The sequence below is a fragment of the Lucilia sericata genome, unplaced genomic scaffold, assembly GCF_015586225.1.
Source record: "Lucilia sericata isolate MDLA Ls3-8-SP2 unplaced genomic scaffold, ASM1558622v1 Contig000344F_arrow, whole genome shotgun sequence".
In the NCBI taxonomy this organism is placed as follows: Eukaryota; Metazoa; Arthropoda; class Insecta; order Diptera; family Calliphoridae; genus Lucilia; species Lucilia sericata.
The window spans coordinates 22,825-48,487 of NW_023994364.1; the positions used below are offsets into that span (position 1 = coordinate 22,825).

Consider the following 25,663-nt stretch of genomic DNA (forward strand, 5'->3'; position numbering starts at 1 on the left):
GTTTGTGATAAGGAAGAAGGAAAACATTGTTGTTTAATATTTAAATCATGATAAATAAATTTAAAAGTATTCAAGGTTTAGAGATGGGAATAACAGCATAATATACCAACAAGATTTAGCATTTTATCCTTCATTTGGGATAAATATCTAATGACGAAGAATTTCACATGAAGATCTTGTATTCCCGACACTTCTCGACCTTTTCTGTCTTTAATCTCCAACACACTTTTCGACCTCTTATATTTTGCACATCAGATCTAGCCAAGCAGTGTGTGACTAGACTATGAATAGATTATGACTAGACTATGACTAGACTATGACTAGACTATGACTAGACTATGACTAGACTATGACTAGACTATGACTAGACTATGACTAGACTATGACTAGACTATGACTAGACTATGACTAGACTATGACTAGACTATGACTAGACTATGACTAGACTATGACTAGACTATGACTAGACTATGACTAGACTATGACTAGACTATGACTAGACTATGACTAGACTATGACTAGACTATGACTAGACTATGACTAGACTATGACTAGACTATGACTAGACTATGACTAGACTATGACTAGACTATGACTAGACTATGACTAGACTATGACTAGACTATGACTAGACTATGACTAGACTATGACTAGACTATGACTAGACTATGACTAGACTATGACTACTATAGACTATGACTAGACTATGACTAGACTATGACTAGACTATGACTAGACTATGACTAGACTATGACTAGACTATGACTAGACTATGACTAGACTATGACTAGACTATGACTAGACTATGACTAGACTATGACTAGACTATGACTAGACTATGACTAGACTATGACTAGACTATGACTAGACTATGACTAGACTATGACTAGACTATGACTAGACTATGACTAGACTATGACTAGACTATGACTAGACTATGACTAGACTATGACTAGACTATGACTAGACTATGACTAGACTATGACTAGACTATGACTAGACTATGACTAGACTATGACTAGACTATGACTAGACTATGACTAGGTAGTATTCTGTTCAATCTTTTGAAGATTGTAAATGTCCAGTTAGTTTCATATCATTTGTCTTTAATAATTTAAACCATATGTTATCAATCATAAATCAAAAATTCCACAAAACATAACCCCTTCTCAGATATGCCACTCTCTATTACTCTGATAAAACAAACATTTCTAATAAAACAAAAACAGAATCCTTTTAAATCCAATCAACAAATATAAATGCTTCATCAATTGAAAATTGCCAATTGTCGAAAATCATTTAATTTGGCTCCCTATTCTTATTTCAAACAAAACAAAATTGGCAAACATAACCTCAAACATACCTCGTCTTCTATGTAAGTATATGTGATCAAGTACACACATTTAAGGATAACAATAGCTTAGTGTATAATAAATAAAGAAATAGGAAAAAAAGGATTAAAATAAACCATTTCGTTGACACATACAAGTGTCCATCAAAAGCACATAAAGATACACAAACATGACACTACCAAAACAAATATTCCTTGCAATAGAATGGGGTATGAATATTTATACGAATATGTTTATGTGTGAGTAGTATGCATGATTAAACAAACAAAAGATGTAAAGATGTATTAAATGAAGCATTAAAGGACTTTGTTGGGATAATGGTAATACTCTGACTAAACACAATGATAAAAAGCTAAACATTATCCTTGTAAGAATGATAATGGAAGATGTGTTGATGGTTGCTGATTGCCAAAGATGTCAATGTAAAAAGTATTTCAAGTGTTAAAATGAAATACTTGTCTATTTGGTTAATTTTAACATATAAGAAAAAAAAACATCAAGTTACTTTTTAAATAAAAGCATTTGGTATAGATAAAAGAGAAAATCCCCCTTTTTTTTTAAAGAAAATCTAGGTTATATTTTGTTCTTTTTTTTTGGATTTTTTGATTTTATTGTAATTTATAAGGGGTTTTTTCTATTTAACACTTCTCTCTGATTTTGTGTCTGTTGGCAAAAATATTTATACAAAATGGAAATGTTAAGATGAAAGCTAAAAAGTTACTAAATTGCCTTTAACAAAAAGAAATCTTGTGCATTTGATTTGTTCCGTTTTATATGCTTGATTTCATTTTTTCCATGTATGTATAAATGTGTAAGTTGGTTGTTTTATTTTTTACTTTGTCTGGTAACAAAATCAATTTGTATTTTCTTTTAAGTTATTTTGGTTTATTTACTAAGTTAGCAATTGTTGTTTAAATATCTTTAAATCTTTTTTTATAAGATGATTGCACAGTGACAGTTAAATAAACAAGAGTAAATTTAAAAGGGTTATTTTTTGAAAAAAGGATTGAATTTTTTTGGTAAATTGGCCATATATGTATGTATTTAAGCTTGTTTACACTTTTGCGATACATTTAACAAACGGTCAATATGTTAAAATTTGGTAGAGTAAATAGAAGATCAATTGAAAATTCTATAACTGGCAACTAACTAGTCCACAAGGTATAGCTTTCACAAACTATTGATTTCATGTAAAGTTAAAAGTGACTTCTTTCTAGATCATTTAGGTTTCTTAAGGTATCTATTAACTTACCGCTAGATTACCTAGGGACACTGCTGTGGTTAATAGTAAAGAGCCAAACAAATAGTTAAACATTTAATTTTTTGATTAAAAAATCTCCTTAAAGTAAACTTCCTCAAACCTAAAGATTACTATTTGGGTCTTTAAAAAACCACAATAAACTTGATTTTTAATTTCCGTGATTTGCGTTATAACAATTAAAAAAATAATTATACTATAAACAACATAAAAATTATAATTCCACGCTAATTATTTATAAAACGAAGAAAACGTTAAAAAGAAAAAAAGAAAACAAAATTTGAGGTTTACTGCGTGTTAATTTTGACTTGACTTTTATACAGAAACAAAGAAAAAACCTCCCTAATTTCTACAAAGGTTACGCTTATTGTTGTGGTTGGTAACCCTTCCACCAGATGACAGTTTTATTGTATTTATCATCTTTTCTTTATACACATCTTTCATAAAATACAAACATTGTTTCTAACGGTTAGTGGTAATTTTACTTTATAATATGTATTATTCGATTAGTAGCTTTCAAATAATAAACACCTTTTATTCTTATATATATTAAAACAAGTCTTTTTATGTTTAATACAAACGAACATAACAGTGGCGACGAGGATAGTTTTTTTTATTAAAAAAAAAAAAAAGGAAAACACGCTCTACAAATACTGTCGGTTGTGAATAGTTTTTTTTTTATTTTATTTTATTTTTTTTTTTTTTGAATCAAAAACAAACAAAAAAAAATAAGAAATGGATCAAACCCTAAAGCAAATTCTTGCTCAACAACAAGAAACATTGCAGCGGCAGCAAATTCAAATGGAACAACAGCAAAGGCTAATGGAACACTTAGTATCAATGTCTAGAAGTGCTTCAGCCACATCAGATGCTCCGTCAACAAGCTCTGATACCGTAATGGGTATGTTGTCCAAAAATATAAAGGAATTTGCCTATAATGCTGATTCTAACCAAACTTTTGAGGCTTGGTACTCTCGTTATGAACATCTTTTCGGTGAAGATGCCGACAAATTAGATGATGCCGAAAAAGTGAGGTTAGTTTTGCGAAAATTAGAACCTGATGTTTTCGACAAGTATGCCGACTATATTTTGCCTAAAGTGCCTCGTGATTTGGATTTCAGAGAGACAGTTTCTACATTGAAAACTATTTTTGGAAGAAAAGAGTCTCTTTTTAGTGCACGAATAAATTGTCTTCAATTTACTAAAAGTTGTGGTATCGACTTTGTTACATATGGTGCTATGGTAAATCGTAATTGCGATAATTTTGAGTTTGGCAAACTAAAGGAAAACCATTTTAAGTGTCTGATGTTTCTTCGTGGCTTGCAAAGCGCAGAAGACACCGATATCAGAGCGCGCCTTTTGAACCTTTTGGAGGGAGACACAGAGGGAGCATACACAATTGACAAAATGGTTACCGAAGTACATAGGGTACTAAGTCTAAAAAAAGATGCCGCCATTGTTGAACAAAAAGTACATGCCGTAAAATCAAAAGAGCACAAAGGTAAATTAAGAGAAAAGCACAATCCAAGTGAAAAACCGAAAAGGCCTTGTTGGCAGTGTGGCGCGATGCACTTCGTTAAAAATTGCACATACACTAAGCACTTGTGTGAACAATGCGGAGTAATCGGCCACAAAGAGGGATATTGTTCAAGTTTCTCTTCACAACGCACACAACAAAACGACAAGAAATATAAAAAAAATAATGCAAAATTTAAAGCGAATTTACATGCCGTAAACAGCGTCGCTGCAAACAGAAAACACATCAACGTTAAAATTAACGGCGTAAAACAACGTTTGCAGTTTGATACTGGCGCAGACATCACAATAATATCAAAAACTATGTGGTCGAAAATAAACAAACCTAACCTCACACAACCATCTCAAACACCAAGAGACGCATCAGGTAATGTTCTCAAGCTAATTGGACAGTGTAAAGCAGAGGTAATGTTTAAAGAAAAGCTAATAATAGCAACACTTTTCGTGACAAGCCTCAACCATTTGAATATTATGGGTGCAGATGTAATGGACCAACTTGGTATTTGGAGTTATCCAATCGAATCAATTTGCAACAACATCAGTGTTTCGGAAGTGCAGGAAATCAAAAATAAATTTCCGAAAGTTTTCGCCATGCAGCCCGGACATTGTTCTACTTTCAAAGTAAATTTAAAAGTGAAGGTCGATGCCAAACCAGTATTTAAACCAAAACGACCGGTGGCTTATGCAGCAGTCCAACAAGTAGATGATGAACTTCAACGACTGGAACAGGCCAATATCATTACACCTGTAAATTACTCCAGATGGGCTGCACCTATTGTTGTTGTTAAAAGGGCTAACGGGAAAGTTCGATTATGCGGTGATTATTCTACCGGTTTAAACGAATGCATGGAAATACACACCTATCCACTTCCATTGCCTGATGATATTTTTGTTAACTTCAACAACTGCAAAATCTTCACAAGGATAGATTTAACTGACGCATACATGCAAATTGAGGTAGACGATTCTACAAAAGAGATGCTCACCATCAATACACACAGAGGTCTTTTTACATTCAACCGACTTGCACCTGGGGTCAAGTCCGCTCCTGGCGCGTTTCAACAGGCAATTGATACAATTCTATCTGGTGTTCAATATGCCTATCCGTATCTCGATGACGTCATCATAGCAACGCCGTCAATGGAACAAAATAAAAAAGCAGTCTATGAAGTGTTTTCACGTTTTGAAAGGTATAATTTGACTGTAAATTTTGATAAATGTAGTTTTTTTTCTCGTAGCTGCACCTACCTTGGATATAAAGTCGATGGGACCGGCATCAAACCTGATCCAGGTAAAATTTCATCCATTTTAAAAATGCCAGCTCCAACAAATATCACAGAGCTGCGGTCATTTTTGGGTGCAGTGAACTACTATGGCAAATTTATTCGCAAAATGCGACAGTTAAGAGCACCATTAGACGAACTTTTAAAACGTGATTCTGAATGGAAATGGACTAAGCCTTGTGATGAAGCTTTTCAACAGTTTAAGGAGATTTTGTCTTCTGACCTTATGCTTACACACTACAATCCAAGTCTTCCAATTAAGGTGGCTGCAGATGCCTCCAATGTGGGCATTGGTGCTTACATTTGCCACGAATTCCCTGATGGTACTGAGAAAGCTGTATACCACGTTGCGAGGTCATTGACACCGGCAGAGCGCAACTATTCACAAATTGAAAAAGAAGGTTTGGCACTCGTATTTGCAGTAAAAAAATTCCATAAAATGCTGTATGGCCGTCGTTTTAAGCTGGAAACCGATCATAAGCCTCTATTGGCTATTTTTGGCAGTAAGAAAGGTATAGCAACACACACAGCTAGCCGGTTACAGCGCTGGGCTTTAACTTTAATGTCATATGATTTTGATTTAAGTTACGTCCCCACACAACAATTTGGTTGCGCAGATGTTTTGTCGCGACTCATAAACAATAAACAAAAACTCGAAGAAGACGTAATAATTGCTTGTGCAACACTGGAAGCAGAAGTGAAATATTTGGTTCAAAATAACATCGATGTTTTACCCATAACATACAATATGGTACGCTCAGCCACTCAAAAAGATGAAACAATACAAAACGTAATAAAATACATCAAAAGTTCTTGGCCGCACGCAAAGTCTGAAGAAGAGATGCTATTTTTTTTCCGTAAAGATGGATTATGCGTTATTGATGATTGTCTTCTCTATCAACATAGAATTGTGGTTCCAAAAAGTCTACGCCAACGTGTACTTAATCAGTTACACAAAGGTCACCAAGGTATAGTTCGTACGAAAGCTCTAGCCCGAAGCTATGTCTATTGGCCAAACATAGACAAAGATGTGGAAATGTTAGTACGTCAATGCACAGCCTGTGCATCCACAGCAAAAGCTCCACCAAGAGCAAATCTTCATCCCTGGCCTACTGCACAAAGGCCAATGCAACGTATACACATTGATCTGGCAGGTCCTGTGGAGCAGAAGACGTATTTATTGGTGGTGGATTCGTTTTCCAAATGGCCGGAAGTTTACCCTCTGAAATCGATGACGTCAGCAGCAGTTATCGATTGTCTTAACGATTTTTTCTCACATTTCGGATGGCCTGAAACATTGGTGAGTGACAATGGAACACAATTTACCTCACAAGAATTTTTGGATTTCTGCAGGGTACGTGGTATTGAACACTTACGTACTGCTCCATTCCACCCACAATCTAATGGACAAGTGGAACGTTTTGTGGACACTTTTAAGCGGGCGCTTAAGAAACAAAGTTCATCAAATTTAATTAATGGAATCCGTGATTTTTTACACGCCTATCGTGCTACAAACAACGATAATGCATTCCAAAGCAAATCACCATCGGAACTTTTTTTGGGGAGGAAGGTAAGAATCAACATGGATTTGATTCTAAAACCAAAACAAGTTTCTAGTCATTACAATGACAAAATGGCATTGCAATATAATCGTAAATACAATGCTAAAGATCGCCAATTTAACGTTGGAAGTGAAGTTTATGCCAAAGTATACAAACTGAATAAATACTTTTGGGCTCCTGGAATTATTAAAAATCGTATTGGAAACGTTAATTATGAAGTGGAGATTGTTACCTTCCCATATTTTAAATCGATGAAGTTGCACGCAAATCAATTGCGTTTACGTCACAGCAATTCAACAAGTATTAATTCGTTTTTAGATGTTTTTGATCTCAGTGCACCCAATAAAAATACATCAAGCTCGAATAGTGAACGTACACCTACTTCAGAAAATATAACCCTGGCCCCTGGTCGTTACTCTGCTTCACCAGTTACAACATCTGAGCAACGCCCTTCATCAGCAATGACACAGGATATGACAGCATATGTGCCACAAGCAACTGAAGAAGTAAACAATCAGGAAATAGTTCTTCCTGAACATTCTGACCAAGCACTTCGTCGATCGCATCGCAATAGACGGGAGCCGAATTGGTTTAGAGATTTTACAACTTAAAGAGGGAGATGTTGTGGTTGGTAACCCTTCCACCAGATGACAGTTTTATTGTATTTATCATCTTTTCTTTATACACATCTTTCATAAAATACAAACATTGTTTCTAACGGTTAGTGGTAATTTTACTTTATAATATGTATTATTCGATTAGTAGCTTTCAAATAATAAACACCTTTTATTCTTATATATATTAAAACAAGTCTTTTTATGTTTAATACAAACGAACATAACACTTATTTTATTATATTTTATTATATTTGCCTTTTGTAAATATACACAAAACAGGACAAAACAGTCTATATTTATTTTAAGATTTATGGGTGTTTTTAATTACACAACAAATGTCCAAACCACAAAGTGTTTTAAATGAAACTACCAAAACTGGCAAAAAATAATAATATAACAAAAATACAAGAAAACTTTAATTCAAATGATGGACATTATATTTCCAGCAGTTCAACAAAGAGTCAAAGCTTCCGAAAAAGACAGTCGTCTTTCGTCACGGATGTACTCTTAGTAAACGAGGGTGAAGATAATCGTCACTTTAGTTTCCCTTTGTAATCGAGAGAGTGGACACTTAGAAACCAAACTTAAGCATTTTTCGGTCTCTTCGTAAGCTGTGGGGTGGCGATTGACAAGCACATGTTAAAATAGCTAGTTACTGGGGCAGTCGGTGGCTAGCGGCCACCATAAGTGGTAGATTAAGTGGTTAGTTCGGGACTGTCCTGCCGAACTGCAGGGTTGTGATTATGTATTATTTTGTTATATGTTTGTGCATTAGTCCTGTGGCAAAATAATAGTCCTAAACATGACAACGCCATAAAAAAGTGTGAGAACTACAAACAGTAAAACTAAGTGATAAAATTAAATGTATTATTAAGATTGAGTGGGTGATGGAAAGATGATTTACGAAAATTATATTTCATTTTAAGGTTAATTTAATATTAATTTATATTCTTTCTTTTATTTTAGATATTACTACGACAAAAATATTATGACCAAGGTCCATGGCAAACGTTATGCGTATAAGTTTGATTTTCAAGGTTTGGCTGCTGCCACTCAACCAGCAGCTAGTGATCCCACCTATAAATATCAAAGTGATTTGTTTATGACACCATATCATCACAGCGCCAAATTAAGCTCATTTATGAGTCCTCATCATGGCATGACATCATCATCTGGTAAGTTGAGAAATATTTATTTATACTGAATATAGAAAGCAGGATTGGCCAAATTGGTACAATTGTAATAGTGTTGGTACAATTAGATCTTCAAAAGTACAATGGTACACCAACGACCCATTTTGTTTAACACAAAGTTCAAAGAACTACCGACTTCGGTCAAATTTTTACTGAACGTTCTATTATTTCAATGTCTGGTTATATTTTATCGTTAAAGGTTAAATTGACAGTTTTCATACAAAAAATATTTTAAACGGAAGAATATCTACAGGTTAAACGATAACCGAAGGTGGTGTTAACGGGCCTAAATGGTCTTATTTATTGACTAGTCTAATGACTAATCTTTAATTTTGAATACTTTTAACTAGACGTTTAAAGTATCTCAAGGACTATTCTATGAAGTCTTAGGATTAGTATAAAAATACTAGTTTATTGTCTAGTTATTGACTAGTCTCCCGTTTTTTCTATAGAATAGCCTATTGCCTAGTCAATGGTCTGGTACATTGACTAATGAACTTACTGATACATACAAATATTGATTAGTTTTTACTGACTGAAGAAGTCGGCTTGCTTTTGTTTTATATTAATTTGCAAAAATATATATTTTGTACAATCGGATTCAAAAAAGTGGACTTTCAAATGCTATTTTGTACAATTTAAAAATTCCATTTACCATCCCTTATAGAAAACTATTTAATTAACTATAAGTTTTAGTTTGAATATAATGATTTTAAGGGCTTAAAAGTTAAGTCTTTAAGCTTCAGTGAAAGATTAGAATTTCCTAAAAATTAATAGTTTACTGTAATAAATTCTGAGAGGGATTAATGAAAAATATTCATTGCATTTATATACACAATTTCATATTTCATTTTTGATAAGCATTATTTCAGTTAGTTAATTGAAATGAAGGGTCCTATGTTACATCAGATCTGTAGAAGTACATCTAGTTTACTGTGGGTCCTGCTCTTGTTCAGCAAAGTCTCTGTTGGGAATCGAAAGCACAACCTCCAGATTGATAGACTAGAACAATTACCGGAGGAACCCAATCACTATTTTAATAAAAAATTTATTTAATTGTATGCATAATTAAACATAATCATTTCATTCCGAACATAAAATTTTCATTGTATTAATGAAATTTTATATATTTATAATGAATATGTAATAACGCGTTTCATTGTCAATAGAACATTTACCGGAGGCACCCAATTACTATTTTAATAAAAAATTTATTTAATTGTACGCATAATTAAACATAATCATTTCATTCCGAACATAAAATTTTAATTTCATTAATGAAATTTTACATATTTATAATGAATATGTAATAACGCGTTTCATTGTCAATACTGAAGATATTTCTCTTAAGAATTAACAATAATTCCTTTAAAAGCACCACTTCAAATCCAACAATTTGTAATTGGATATACCATGTTGTCATATAATAAATGTGGTTGAAATGTTAAAACTTAAACAAAATTTATTCTCTAAGTACAAACTATAAAAGCGCCCTTTAGAAACACAAAACATTATTTAATAATTTTAATTTTTGATTTTCTCAAATAAAACATTTTAATAACATTTTTTCTCTTTTTTTTCAATCTATTTTTAGCTTCCATATTTCCATCAGCCGCCTCGTGGGGTAATTGGGGTAACCATGCCACCAACTTGTATCAACCCCATTCGATGGGTCATGTAACACCCTCTCATGTTGCTCCACATTTGAGCTCCTATCCCCATTACGCATGACCATCATCGTCCGGTGGTGGTTTCTAATATGAGAGTAACGCCATCGCTGGCAGCAGTGGGGCACATTCTATGCATTCAGGTGGTGTGATGGGTAGCTCGGGTGGCACGAGTACAAGTGCAGCACAGGCTGCAATAAATGTAGCCACTTTACACAATCTAAGTTCAGCCGTTAACTCCAGCAGCAACATGTCAACTGGTTTAGCCAACAACACAGCCGGCGGCTTAAATAGTGGCCTCAACTCGAGCGGCAGTATTAACCACAATAGCCTCAGTCTAACACAGAATAGCAACAGCGGTGGCACAAATAGTCTCATTAATGGAAATCACCTTAACATTGCAACAGCCTCTCTGGCCTCCTCTCATACGCATGGTGTGGGCATGGGTGTGGGTGTTGGCGGTGGCAGTGGTTTTGGCAGTATTGGCGGTTTAGGTGTGGGAGTAGGTAGCAGTAATTTGAATTCTTTGGTAGTTGGCAATCGTTTGATGAACTCTGGTCTAACTACCATATTGAAATGATAACATATGGCTGAATATGGTTTAACCATAGGTAATACAAACGAAACGCGACCCTCATCAATGGCAAATACAATTGAGCCCCTAAACGCCTCCACCTATAATACCACTTTCACAGATACTCCCTCCTTCTACCGACACATTAAGGGTGAACAACCATACTAAACGAAACCACCAGTTAATGAGCAAATCTACAAAACAACTAAATCTAAACAGTGTATTCTAATTTTAATCGTGCAACAAAATCCCAAATGAATGTGTTATATAATTTAGCTCTCAAACGGAAACCAAAAACAAATTGTTCATTGAGGCAACCAAACAAAATCTTAGTATTTCCAAATTAATGCAAATATAATTAAAATAATTAAAGTGAAAAAAAAACCAAAAACATTATCCTCATCTAAAGTTCAATAAAATACTAACGAATTTTCAATTGTTGTTTATTGTCTAAATGCAAAAAAAGGAAACAAAAACTTTAATTAAGAAAACCAAAATATAAAATAATGCTCTTCTTCTAGTCATAAATGTTGTTTTAAAACAAAATTAAAAAAAACTCTTGCTAGATTTAATTACTTGTAATAATTAAACTGTAAATATTTTAAAATAAACCAAAAAATAATTGTAGTTTTTTCCAAATAAATAAAACAAAACGTGTAATTGTAGCAATAATTTTAAAATATATTAAACAAATATTTATACATTTTCATTAATTATAATAAGAATGACAAAATGAAAATTGTATAAATTTGTGTTAAAGTAATTTTGACGTCTCTTTTTTCACAGTTTAATTTAAATTGACATTTATATTGAACTGGATGACTGTGATAGTGAAATGTACAGTTTATCAATAAAATATATAAAATAAATAAATTTATTAATTTTATTAAATAACAACAACATAAAAAGTAGAAAGTATACAAAAATATATAAAACCTTATTATTTTAAATATAATTATGTATATTTTCTACTAATTATTTGTTAAATTTGAACAATTCACAACTGTTATTGTAAAGTTGTAATGTGTTAGTGTTACATTAATAGTTGTAAGTTGTTCAATTTGTTTTTAAGTATCTTAAAATTGTAAAATATTAACCATTAAAATAATTCCATCGATGTTTAAATATTAATGTTTTATTCTAATTAATATAATGAAAAAAAAAAAACAAATTTCAATATCTCAATGTACTCGTCGTATTTATGTTTATATATAAAGAAACACACTTTTCCGAAAAGATAACTTTAACAAAAGAAAACAGATTTATTGATGAATGTATGTAAAATATTTTTAATCTTGTCTCTGTGTAAATTAAACATTAAATATAAAAAAGAAATTTTTAGACTAATTAAGTTCTTAAATTAAAAATAATAATAATAATAACAAACCATAAATAAAAGATAAAAAAGTATTTGGAAAAATTAAAATTTAAAGGTTTTATTTATTAAATAGTAAATGGACCAGATCTCAATGGATGGTTTTAAGTAATTGTTTTGGTTCTTAACCTTCTAACCCCGTCGTTGTCCAACTTTAAACACCGCCACAAAAATGTTATAAATATTAAAGAAACTTTATGTCATTCTCTATGTTCCTGCTGTTTCCTCCCCTTAGAGAGGTATCAGTTCTTATTTTTATGAAGAGTTAAAAAAGTAGCATTTGTACTATAAACTACTGTACTACCATTTGTAGACTAGACTATAGACTAGACTATAGACTAGACTATAGACTAGACTATAAACTAGACTATAAACTAGACTATAGACTAGACTATAGACTAGACTATAGACTAGACTATAGACTAGACTATAGACTAGACTATAGACTAGACTATAGACTAGACTATAGACTAGACTATAGACTAGACTATAGACTAGACTATAGACTAGACTATAGACTAGACTATAGACTAGACTATAGACTAGACTATAGACTAGACTATAGACTAGACTATAGACTAGACTATAGACTAGACTATAGACTAGACTATAGACTAGACTATAGACTAGACTATAGCTAGACTATAGACTAGACTATAGACTAGACTATAGACTAGACTATAGACTAGATAGTCTAGACTATAGACTAGACTATAGACTAGACTATAGACTAGACTATAGACTAGACTATAGACTAGACTATAGACTAGACTATAGACTAGACTATAGACTAGACTAGACTATAGACTAGACTATAGACTAGACTATAGACTAGACTATAGACTAGACTATAGACTAGACTATAGACTAGACTATAGACTAGACTATAGACTAGACTATAGACTAGACTATAGACTAGACTATAGACTAGACTATAGACTAGACTATAGACTAGACTATAGACTAGACTATAGACTAGACTATAGACTAGACTATAGACTAGACTATAGACTAGACTATAGACTAGACTATAGACTAGACTATAGACTAGACTATAGACTAGACTATAGACTAGACTATAGACTAGACTATAGACTAGACTATAGACTAGACTAGAGATAGACTAGACTATAGACTAGACTATAGACTAGACTATAGACTAGACTATAGACTAGACTATAGACTAGACTATAGACTAGACTATAGACTAGACTATAGACTAGACTATAGACTAGACTATAGACTAGACTATAGACTAGACTATAGACTAGACTATAGACTAGACTATAGACTAGACTATAGACTAGACTATAGACTAGACTATAGACTAGACTATAGACTAGACTATAGACTAGACTATAGACTAGACTATAGACTAGACTAGACTAGACTAGACTATAGACTAGACTATAGACTAGACTATAGACTAGACTATAGACTAGACTATAGACTAGACTATAGACTAGACTATAGACTAGACTATAGACTAGACTATAGACTAGACTATAGACTAGACTATAGACTAGACTATAGACTAGACTATAGACTAGACTATAGACTAGACTATAGACTAGACTATAGACTAGACTATAGACTAGACTATAGACTAGACTATAGACTAGACTATAGACTAGACTATAGACTAGACTATAGACTAGACTATAGACTAGACTATAGACTAGACTATAGACTAGACTATAGACTAGACTATAGACTAGACTATAGACTAGACTATAGACTAGACTATAGACTAGACTATAGACTAGACTATAGACTAGACTATAGACTAGACTATAGACTAGACTATAGACTAGACTATAGACTAGACTATAGACTAGACTATAGACTAGACTATAGACTAGACTATAGACTAGACTATAGACTAAAAAATTTAAAAGTTTGTTAATAGTAAATATCGAAAACTTCAAAGCATTTGGCGCGGAAAGTTTTTAACGGTCGGGAAAAGGAAAAATACTTTTTCGACGTATATTTTTATGCTCTATGTGGATAAAGCCGATTTGAAATATAAAAAATTTTATAAAAGTTATAACCCTACCCCATATACGGTCCCCTTCAGAAAATTACTTTAACGATCATGTTAAAAATACGATGATATTTAAGGTAAACAAGTTTTATATGAACCAATATCGGTCTACAACAAGTTATGAATAATTGACCCTACTCCTCATATAAAGTTCTCTTCAGAAAATTACGAGTACAGCGATGAAATGAACATAAACAAGTTTATACTTAGGAACATATATAATTCTTCATTCCGAATTTACTAAGGATTATTCTAAAACTGACCATAACCCCTATATAGGGTTCCTTTCAGGAAAGGGTATTCCTTAAAAAAAAAGAGTTTTCCTTATTTAAAAATATGAAATTTGACATAAACAAGTTCTATACTTTACAAAATCTATGTAATGAGAAAATTATTCTTACGCCCACAAAATTAAAAAAAATTAATATTTTGTTAGTTCAAGAGCTCTGTTCATTATTGACTTAAGCCATATTCCAAATAACACCCTGATGTTTATTGGAAGCATTGCTTTTAAAATCTAATTTTTACTCGAAAACACAAAATTGGCTTTGAAGTTAAATTCTCACTCAAAATAAGTAAATATTTAAACAAAAAACTTTTTATAAAATAATTTTAAGACAAATATTTATTGTTTTCTCTATACTTTATGATAAATTATAAAATAATAATATAAAAAAAATAATTTAAATTATTAATTACAAACTAAAATAAAACTAAATCAACAAAAACATAAATTTTCATTGGATCAGTAAAGTGAACACATTTCAAACAAATCTAAATATTCTTTCTATATTTTATGGTTTGTTTTCCACTCGTTTGCTTATTGATTAAACCACACGAATTCGTAATCTTTAAGAGTATTTTCTTTTGACTTGATTTCATTGCGATCTAACTTACGCCAACGTATACGTGGCTGATAGCCATTTTCATTTGCCACATACTCAATAGTACGTTCAACATCATCATCACCAATGGCATAATAACTGCCTTCCTTATTGCCATTGCGTTTACCGGTCTCAGTATGACCGTGATAGTCTAAAATGTATTTGAAACGATACAAATCACCATCACCGTTTGCGGATGTAGAAGAAGAACCGGATGTACTGCTAGGTTTTTTGCCAGATGGCACTGCTGTAAAAAGAGAAATTTTGCTTGTATTATAAAATTGTGTTTAAGTTTAGTTGTGACACAAACCATTTGGTTTATTAAGGGTTGTAGTTTGAGTTGGGGTGCCTGAAGGTGTTTTACCCATTATAGCAGGAAGCACTTTTTGCATTATTATGTCCATTATGGGTGGTGGATTTCCGGTGTTTGTCTTTGCTGTGCCTGCAGAACCAGGACTGCCTGCTAAAGGTTTTGTAGCTGTAAAGAAAATATTTGAATAAAGAAGCCTTTTAGGACATTTTAGCAGTATATACTTTGTTGGTTGGTGTCTTGGCTAACTGTGGGACTTGTAGTGTATTGCTTGTTTAATGTATTAGTGTTTGGTGGTGTTTGTATAGGTTGCTTTCCGGAGTTTTTATTCAAGGTTGCAGGATTTGCTGATGCTTGAGGAAATACTTTGTATTCTTTAGGTTGTTCAAGCATAAGCTTTAGCTGTGTGTCCTTACCTTGTGATGCTGGCTCTTCTACACTTCCAACTGAGCTTTTTAAGGGTGTTTGAGTTAAGGTGTTTGCCTGTGCTGTGGTATCAGTGTTTAAATTACCCTCAAATGGCGGTTCAAGAGTATTCTTTGTAGGTGTTTTGGTTAAAGTGTTTTCTTGTGCTGCAGTTTTTGTGGGTAAATTTAAATCATGTTTCAAAAATTGAATAGTTTTCGTTTTTAAAGGTTTAAGATTATTATTAATAATAGCTTTGTTTGTGTCCTTATCACCGACCAATGAAAGTGCTACCATTTGGTATTGTTGCTTAACATAAGGTGCATTGGGTTGTGTTGGTGTGCTCTTAATTAATTGCTGTTGTGTTCTTAAAGGATTTTGTAATGTTTTAGTAATTGATTTATTTTTATCATTTAATAAAATTTCGCTAATTTTTGTTTTTGGTGTAGTGTGTTTTTCACTTGATTGTTTATTTGCAACAGTTGTGGTAAACTTAGTAGGTGCAAAGATAGGAGGATTTGTGTGTTCAGTATTAGGTGTTAGATTAGAGGGTGTTGAAACAAATTTATTAAGTGCAAGTATAGAGACACTTGGTACAAATGTTGAAAGTGTCATGTCAACTTTAGGTGCTGCAATTGCTAAAGGTTTTGTATTAATATTATTAGGTGTTAAATAAGCTCTACTTGGTGCAACCGATGAAGGTGTAGTGCTAAATAATTGTTGATTCTTGACAGCATTTTGTAGTTCAACTAAATCTTTAAATGCTACATTTTCTGTTACTGGTGTATTTAGTTTTATTGGCTTTTTATTCGCATTAAAGGTTAATAAAACATTTTCACCATTTAAACTGTATAGTTTACCTGCGCCTACATTCTTGTTAGGAATCTTAGGATTAGCTGCTGCATTAGCACTGGGACTGGGCAACGACTTCGACAAAGGTCTTATATCATTCTTCACAGTTTTACTTTCTATGCCATTAAGACCTTTAGGTTTATTATTGCCATTGGTCAAAAAGCAGCCCGAACAGGCTTCGGTATTGAAATTATGTTTGGCTAAAGGTTTTGCGGTGGTAGTAGTTGTAGGTGCTATCTTTGGCTGCACCATTACCTCAACAGTTTCTATAACGAAAAGTTAAATATAAGATTAAGAAAACATTAAACACAAAACATTCTTACTGGGTGGTGATTCATAAGGATAATTTCTCATGGCCAGTATACGAAATCGGCCTTGCTCATCGGTGGCATATACAGTTACATGATAAATTCCATCAGCTGTTATAAAACCAAATTCTCCCATCACAATACCACGCTCATCTGAGAGAAAGAGAAATACAAAAACAAACAATTTTAGAAACAATAATGAAGCAGTTAAATTGTTAATTAGATTATGAATAAAATCATAATTATATTTAATATTCGGAATCTATTCATCTACAATAGTTCTAATCAGCTTGTTCGACTAGATCCATTTGAATTGTATAAATTATTATAAACAAATAAATTTGACTAACTTTAACAAGTTTATTTCGCTTTGAAAGTGTTCCTGATATAACGGAGTGAGTGTTTAGGCACAAACATTTACCCGTGTTCGGACCAGTTGGACTTTCTTATGACATAAACAAAACAAACATTTCTACATACATATATATATATATATTCCACAATTAAATGGCAAATATTAACCATATTATGGCTATATTTTTTCAAATTGAATTATTAATTAATTTATGTGTTATTATCACTATTGTTGTTATTATAAATTTTTTGTTTTAATTCTCCTCTAGCTGATATTAGACCATATTTAATATGACATTTAACAATGGTTCAACCATAATCAATTTGAATTTATGAGACTATAAACAGTCAGTTAAACAATAAATTTATATATAAATAAAACATTCATTTAAATGCTAGAATAAAATACACTTTCGTATCGTTAAATTATTTAGAACTATGTTTAAATATGGTTATTAGTTTTATGACCTTGCTTTTCATAATCATAATTTTAGGTGAAATGGTTTGTTTTGATTTGTTTTTGTTTGTTGTTCTTTCTATTTATTACGCTAAAGTTTAAATAAATTTTTTTTAAATATATACCTCTGCCATAAATAATTGTAAAAATTAACATAATTAAAAATTACGTGTGACAGTTATTGACTGGTTTTGTGTGTATTTTGTTGTTTTTTAATTTGGTGACAATGTGTCTTTTTCAAATATCGAGTTAAACAGGATAAATTCAAAATCGAAAGCTTGCGAATGGGGATTTATTATATGAGCTAACTACTAATTGGGGTTGTACCCTACAATATGACTTATTAAAGATATAGTGTGAACAGCATATTGATATGTATTGATATTTGCTCATATCTCCGTTATTTGTGGATGGATTTTGCTGATTTTTTATTGGAACCTTCTCGGAACTATGTCTGATAAAATTATTGAAGATTTCGATCTCGAAGATATCTGGGGTCGTCAGAAAGTTTATTTCAACAGACGCACAGACGGACAGACAGATAGACGGACAGACAGACGGACATGCCTTAATCTACTCCGCTATCTATATGGTTCTAGAATATATATGTATATGTTTTTTATACGACCGAGAAATTATATTCTGGAAATTACAAACGGACTGACAAACTTATATATACCCTTCTCACAAAGCTGAAGTGTATAAAAATACCAATAAATGATAATTATTTAAGAAATTATTTAAAACATCTGAGTATTAAAATTTAAACATTAAATTTTAATTAAAATAATATTTATCGCCTATAAATTAAGTCCGCATTAAAACAAATTTAATTTCTATTATTAAATATAATACTCATTGGATATATTTACAATAAATAACAATATTTCTGCGCAATTTTGGCGGGTAAAACTTGACAAAAATTTCGATTTGCTTAGTACGTGCCATATGTGTTTTTGAAAATGCTGATATACAATACTGACTGGTATCCAGATCGTGCAATAGTGACGCAATTTCCGAACAAGAATAAAGTGAAACGTAACAGCTTACTGATAGGTGAATGTAGAACGTCTTACTAGTTGGATTAAACATAAATTTTTAGAACTGCGTTTTGATAGCAATGATCTTGGAGGTTCAATATTAATGGACTCTGCGCTAGTGCTGTTAAAGTATTGAGTAGTGGGTATCGAGTATCGAGTATTTGCCCTATTTTTTGGGTACTTAATACTAAAAAGTAGTTACTCAATACTTTCAGACTTGTATATGGATTTAACTTATTTAAATTTAACGGCTATGATGTGAAAAAATACAGCTCTAAAATCTAATATAGACCATATCATTATTAGAAATGCAACTCTTAGCAATATCAAATCAATGTAAAAATTATTTAAACACTGCAATAATAGTTAAAAAGTTACAAATATTTATCGACGCTATCTAAAAAAATAAAATGTCTCAAAAGACGTGTGATGTCTGGTCTAACTTTACTTAAAAAAAGGAAAAATTCCTCGTTTTTAATTTAAAATAAAACCGTTAAAAGTATCGAGTAGTATTGAGTACCCAAACGAAAAGTATTGAGTAGTATTGAGTAATCAAAAGTAGTAGAATATTACAGCACTACTCTGCGCCTCTTCCCCCCATGTTTCTACCTTGGGAAAAGTTGTCTTCTTTAACTGCCTTTATTTTGCTATTATTGCAATCCATGGCTACCAGCACCATTAGTCCGCCGTAACTATAAACTGGTGAAGACATTCGATTCGCAGTGGTTCGTGATTAAATAACAGTCCGTTTCTATAGCAATATTATTAAGGGTCCAATATTCATTGACTCTGTGTCATCTCCCCCTTTGTTTCTTTCTTGCGAAAAGATGCCTTCTTTAACCGTCCTTACTTTGCTGTTATTGCTATCCAGGGCTACCAGTACTTTTAGTCTGCCAATACTATAAACTGGTGAAGACATCCGATTCGCGGTGGCTCGTAGGACATTGTTTCGGTCTTTGTGTTGTGCCAGTTATTGGAATGTTACATTTAGATTGCTTAAAGTAGTTGTGGTTGAAATCTAAATCGCTGTGAAGGGAATGTTGGTTTATGATGCACATTGAAATTAATATTTCGGCATAAATTTCCGGTTCTGATGCTGAATCGTCCTCACAGGGAAGTGATTATAAAGTAAGTTACCTCTTTTTTTGCTATCGATCAAGTTCCCTTCATTGTTGGGTTTGTTTCCGTTCCCCTTTGTTGATCCCTTAGGGCAAGTTGTATTCTTGAACCGCCGTTATTTTGTTGTTATTGCAATCCAGGTCTATTGAGAGAGGGTCTACCTTTAAACCGTCAATACTATAAACTGGTGATGTGTCCCTGTAAGGATGTAATGTCCTTGTTTATTGGTAGAGATCACACGAAATACGTTCTAGGTGTTGTTACCGAAAGAATAGAGGCCATTCCATCAGTGTAGTTGATTTTGTTGTCGATTAATCCTTTAGATAGGGTCTGAACACTGTCAGACATTCCACAATGGGACTTCCTATCGAAATGTGTGCTCTTTGAATTTCACATAAGGGCGTTGGGAGTCATCGTTTTGACAAATATCGTCAAAGAAGAAAGTGTTAAGAAGACTGGTAATTGATATTTTTGTGTCTACATCTAAATCCGTTCAATAATAAAACTTTACATCTTGATGATATCAGTGCCAGAATATGATAGTAACAGCACTTTACTATTGTGTTGCATTACAAAAAAGAATTACTTTTGAAATTTTGAATAACTAAACATGTACTGAAAACGTTTTCAAATCATTTGCTCAAAACAAGTTGTTGTGATCGTAGTGTAAAGGTTACAAAGTAATACAGGAAGCTTATACAAGCTGGGAAATAACTTACAATAATGCAAAAGTTTATTGTTATGCTGCTCATCAAGGCAAACTTCTTTTTTTTAGAGTCCATTTGAACATTTACATCTTTAACAAATTTCAAAATATATTTTATAAATTTAAATTCTTATATAAACATTTTGTAAATTATAATCTTACTGCATTTTAATTATAACAACAACTATTTATTATAGTCACCAAAATACCAATAAAACAGATGTTTAGTTATAATTAAAAATTAATAATAAATGTATAAAAATAAATCTCGTCGGTTACAGATTTATAAAATCATTTGAATTTAATGTAAATAAACAATTAAAAGAACATCTTCACCAATCAAATAGACAAAACATACTATAAAGTTATATGCATAGAACAAAATTTATGGAATAGATATTTAAGTACTACTTTAAATAGAAACCCGCCAATTGACAGCAATTATTTATATCTAATGGACAAAACACTATGACAGCAACCACTAACTATATACTTCTTTGGCAAAATTGTTGCGCAACTTTGCTAGCGGTTTAATAAATGTATATGTTGATATGTGCATAATTTTATTTGTTTGTTTTTGTTGCTAATAAAAAAAAGAATGCTTTAATCAAGAATTTTTTTTTAAATATTCTGTTGAAATCATGTTCCTGCATATGTTTTATGGTTTTTAATGTCAATATTTTTATTTAGAGAACAAGTTACTAAATATAAAAAATATATAAAAAACTGCAGTTGTTGCGACAATGATCATCATAATTCGCATAAGCAACAGGCTATATTTTACACTGGCAACCTGCTGGCTTATCCACTTGGTATTGTTGTTGCTATTTTGTTGTTATCCACTTGTTGCATTATTGATACAAGAGGTTACCAACAAGTGTCATTTGCTAATATTGACATAATGTGGATGCAACATTTGCCACCATGTGCCAGCAATTGCCATAAAATATCTTGACAATGATGTGCTATTGATGATGAGGCAGTTTTCAACTATCTGTCCATATTATAAAGCATTTATTGATATTTTATGTTAAATTATTAATAAATTCTTAAACATGGTTATTAGCTTAGCAAATGTGTGGCGTTAAGATTTTCACTATAAATATTGAATTTTTTTATAAATTTGATTTTATGTGAAAAATTTAAAACATTAACACATGATGTTGTTATGAAGCAGTAGTTAATAGTTTTAAATATTTCAATGATAATTATAATTATAACCAAGTGATAAGTAATATTATCTATAAATAGATAAGTACTTCGAAAAATTATGTTGAAAGGATTCAGCTGTCGGGAAATTTAACTTCCGTTTATATTTAAGTAAGTTCCGTAAAATTATATAATATTTGAATGATGACTAAAGTCATACCAAATAACCAGCAATTTTTAAGCAAAGTATCTGAATCTTAAAACTTAAGCATTAAATTTTATTAATTCAATAAATAAGGCAATAAATTTGGCCAGTATTGCAAGATATTCAATTACTAATATTACGTCTAACACACATTGTATACATTTTCAGTAAACAACAACATTTCTGCGTAATTTTAGCGGGTAAAACTTGTCTATAATTAAGATTTGGCTAGTACGTATTTAAAAGTACATACAAATGTACAGGCATCCCTAAATTTCAGCCGACTACTGGTATCAGAATCACTTTCAGAGTCGGTTTAACGATGTCCGTCCGTGTGTCCATGTAAACATTGTACGCAATTTCCAAGATAATTTAATGAAATTTTGAATACACGTTTCTCAAGGACGAAGCCTATTGAAAATGTTTAAAATCGAACCATTATTTCACCTAGCCCCCATACAACTGAACCCCCCGAAAATGGCTTTTGAGCTCATAATTATGTATAATATAAATGTATCTTGATAAAAGTTCACACAACTAAGTTTTATGCAAGCCTTGATGACCTTGCCGAATTTCGAAATGATCGGATCTTATTTGACCCTAGCCCCCATACAAAGCCCCTTTCGGAAAGTGACTTTATTTACCGCAATTCACTCATTAACACTGTTATTGAAATGAAATTTATCACAGACAAATATTATATAAATCTATCCAGCCCATTTAATCGGGATCGGTCCACATTTGTTCCTATCTTCCATATAAAGCCTCTTTCAGAAAATTAGTTTGTCGTCAATAAATTGCTTAAATTAATCGGAATCAAGGTAATATTCAAGATAAATTCTTTATTATGAAAAATAAATCACATTTAATATTCATAACTGGTGTAGGGTTTCATATGGTCGGCCCGACTATACATTCTTAATCGTTTTAAATTAATTTTGAGATTAATGAAACATCTTTCATTAATGCAATGACGCATGAACAAAATCATTAATATAACGTAGAAAAACATTGTATTTACGAAGGTTTTTCTATTAGTGCAACAATACATATTTTACGATTGAAAATAGGAGACTTCTGCTGATCTGATAGATTGAAGATTTGGACTTCGCTGATATTTAAGGCTTTCAGAAAATTGATTTCAACATGCATACAAACAAATAGACAGAATGTGAAATGTATTGTCTGTCTATCTAGACAATATATCGACTCCAATATCTAAAATTTGGATTTGAATCCTATTGTGTTTTCGCTATCTTGTGTCTCTGCTAAGTGTGGAACTTTTCCATGAACATCAGTGATCATTAAAGAAGTTTTTTGGACTCTTCAATTTCAAACAAACAAAAGCAGTCAGAGGGCATATATGACACGTTCTTATATCTCAAGTTTTCAGATGTGGACATACATATTTAGTAGATACATACGTATGTATATTATTGAACATATAATCATATGTGATCCTTTTTGGCACACTTGCAAATTATTTTCGTAACATTTTGTAAAATCGATTTATAAGTAAACACGGACAAATACATATATCTAGTCTTAAAAAATGTTCTGAAATATTGTTGCAAATTTTCTTTAATTTTCTATAAAATAACTATTCTTTATTAAAAAAAAGAAAAAAAGAAGAAAAATTTAAATTCTCTTTAAAATACTGTTCAATTGAACCACGTTCTTATATAAACATTAACTAAGTACTTATTTACAAACATAAAATAAATAAACATTTACATATGTATACTTGCCTCTTGATTCCGAACGATGTTGTTGTTCGTCTATGGTGAAACCGAATTTGTAGGGACGAACTGTTGTGCTTTGAGCCCAGCAACATTGTTGCAGACAGCAAGCAACAAACATAAACTTTAATGAGATTTTAATTTTATTTGTTTTGGTTAATAGAAAAATAAAACTATTAAAATTATGATTTATAAAACACTTACTAAACTTATTAAATATTTCATTTTTATAACTTTTAATGATATTATTTTTACACTAAGAAAACTGATATTATTTTTTGAAATTTACAAGATACTAAATATCACTTTTTCTTAAAAAATAAAATTCGTTTTTTTCAAGTGCGTTACAAAGTTTGCCAACTAATAATTGTTAATAATTTTATAACTTCAGGCTTAAATGTTGCAATCTAAGTATTTGGAAATTTTATTAACGTTTTTATTATTTTTCTCGTTTTTTAATTGTTTTTTTTTTGTATCTGTTTTTTCTGCCTGAGTTGGCCACTTGTGAAACACACCTTACGACGTTCTATTCGATATTGACTGGGCTCACAATACTAGGTAAACATTATAAAACGTTAGAATCGTTAAAAAAAAACAGATACAAAACAACTACAAAAATCTTCATATTATTAGCTTTAAAACACACATATATGATCAAACAGGCAAATACATACTGGACCTACAGATACATTCTCTGGTTCTCCAAGCAATTTGTTGTTTTTGTCATCCGTTTGTCAGAAATAAATATTTAGGCATCAGCTGCTTAGAACAGAACAGATCATCAACAGTACTCACCCAGCATCATCAACCAGTGAGTAGATAGATATTCAATCAACTACTGCTACTCACAGATACTTGTGCAAACATTATTCTATATTTGGTTATGGAGATATAAAACATATCATATATTTTGTATGTTGTTGTTGATTTGGTGCATATCGATCGTGGGTGTAGGTGTCGTTGCTTTATTCTGAACTATTCCTGCTGCATTTTCTATTCTATAAACCAACACCTATACACCAAGAGAAACTTCAACTTATCGTTTTCATCTTTTTTTAATTAAATTATATGTCTGCTTGTTTAAAAGAGTGCTAAACATTATATCGCCTATTTGTTATTTAGTTCTGGTCATTATGATTATTGATAGTATTAAGAGGGGTAATATAATGAATAACCTGTCGTTAAATCGAAAACAATTTGCATATTGCCATTTTAAAGTGTTTAGTATTTAATGTTTATTTGCCTTTTAAGAGATTTTTCATTATCCGCTTTATGAAAGTGAGAGTGCACTTTTATCTAAAATGTTCATTTTAGTTTGTCATTAGGTTTGTAACCGATTCGCAAACAGTTTATTCAAATTAGTTGTTAAAGAGATTTATATACACCTATTGCAAGCTCCTCTGTTCTCTGTTTATTAGGGATCCAATCAAAATAATTGAAAAGTGCTTCTGTTACTCGCTTGTCATTCAAAATCTTTCTACATCCTTACTAACAATATATCGTTGCAAATGTACTTTTTTAATAATTGTAGAGTATCTAAATAATATCTTTTAACACTTCAAAATCCCAAAAATAGCGTTAATAAAACATTAATTAATTCAAAATTTTAATACCTATTGTTTGCTGATTAATGGACTAGTACCATAATAAATAATTTGATTTATTACTACTGGT

The 25,663-nt window shown here is 31.5% G+C and overlaps 2 protein-coding genes across 7 annotated transcripts in view; one reads left to right on the forward strand and one right to left on the reverse strand.

Annotated features, from left to right (window-relative positions):
- The window catches only part of LOC119603875 (DNA-binding protein D-ETS-3-like), a gene marked incomplete at its 5' end in the record, with an annotated part of 32,222 nt that extends 21,559 nt beyond the window's left edge, over window positions 1-10,663 (forward strand). The window contains 2 exons of the mRNA XM_037956136.1: window positions 8,575-8,783; window positions 10,396-10,663. Coding sequence (XP_037812064.1) covers window positions 8,575-8,783; window positions 10,396-10,532 — 346 coding nt within the window. The remainder of the gene's footprint in view (window positions 1-8,574; window positions 8,784-10,395) is intronic.
- A 4,402-nt stretch (window positions 10,664-15,065) lies between these two features.
- Window positions 15,066-24,533, reverse strand: LOC119603871 (protein lethal(3)malignant blood neoplasm 1). 6 transcript variants are annotated; one of them, XM_037956103.1, is made up of 8 exons: window positions 24,194-24,533; window positions 23,999-24,113; window positions 17,236-17,373; window positions 16,921-17,178; window positions 16,072-16,227; window positions 15,880-16,005; window positions 15,656-15,823; window positions 15,142-15,592 (listed from the first exon to the last, which is right to left on the reverse strand). In XM_037956103.1, the coding sequence occupies exons 1-8, from the start codon at window positions 24,212-24,214 to the stop codon at window positions 15,282-15,284; spliced, it is 1,293 nt and encodes a 430-aa protein (XP_037812031.1). In that variant the 5' UTR covers window positions 24,215-24,533; the 3' UTR covers window positions 15,142-15,281. The 6 variants fall into 6 exon arrangements, with proteins under 6 accessions (XP_037812026.1, XP_037812031.1, XP_037812030.1 ...); XM_037956102.1 differs by having other exon boundaries at window positions 15,880-16,227; XM_037956101.1 differs by having other exon boundaries at window positions 16,072-17,178.
- Between the last annotated feature and the right edge of the window lie 1,130 nt (window positions 24,534-25,663).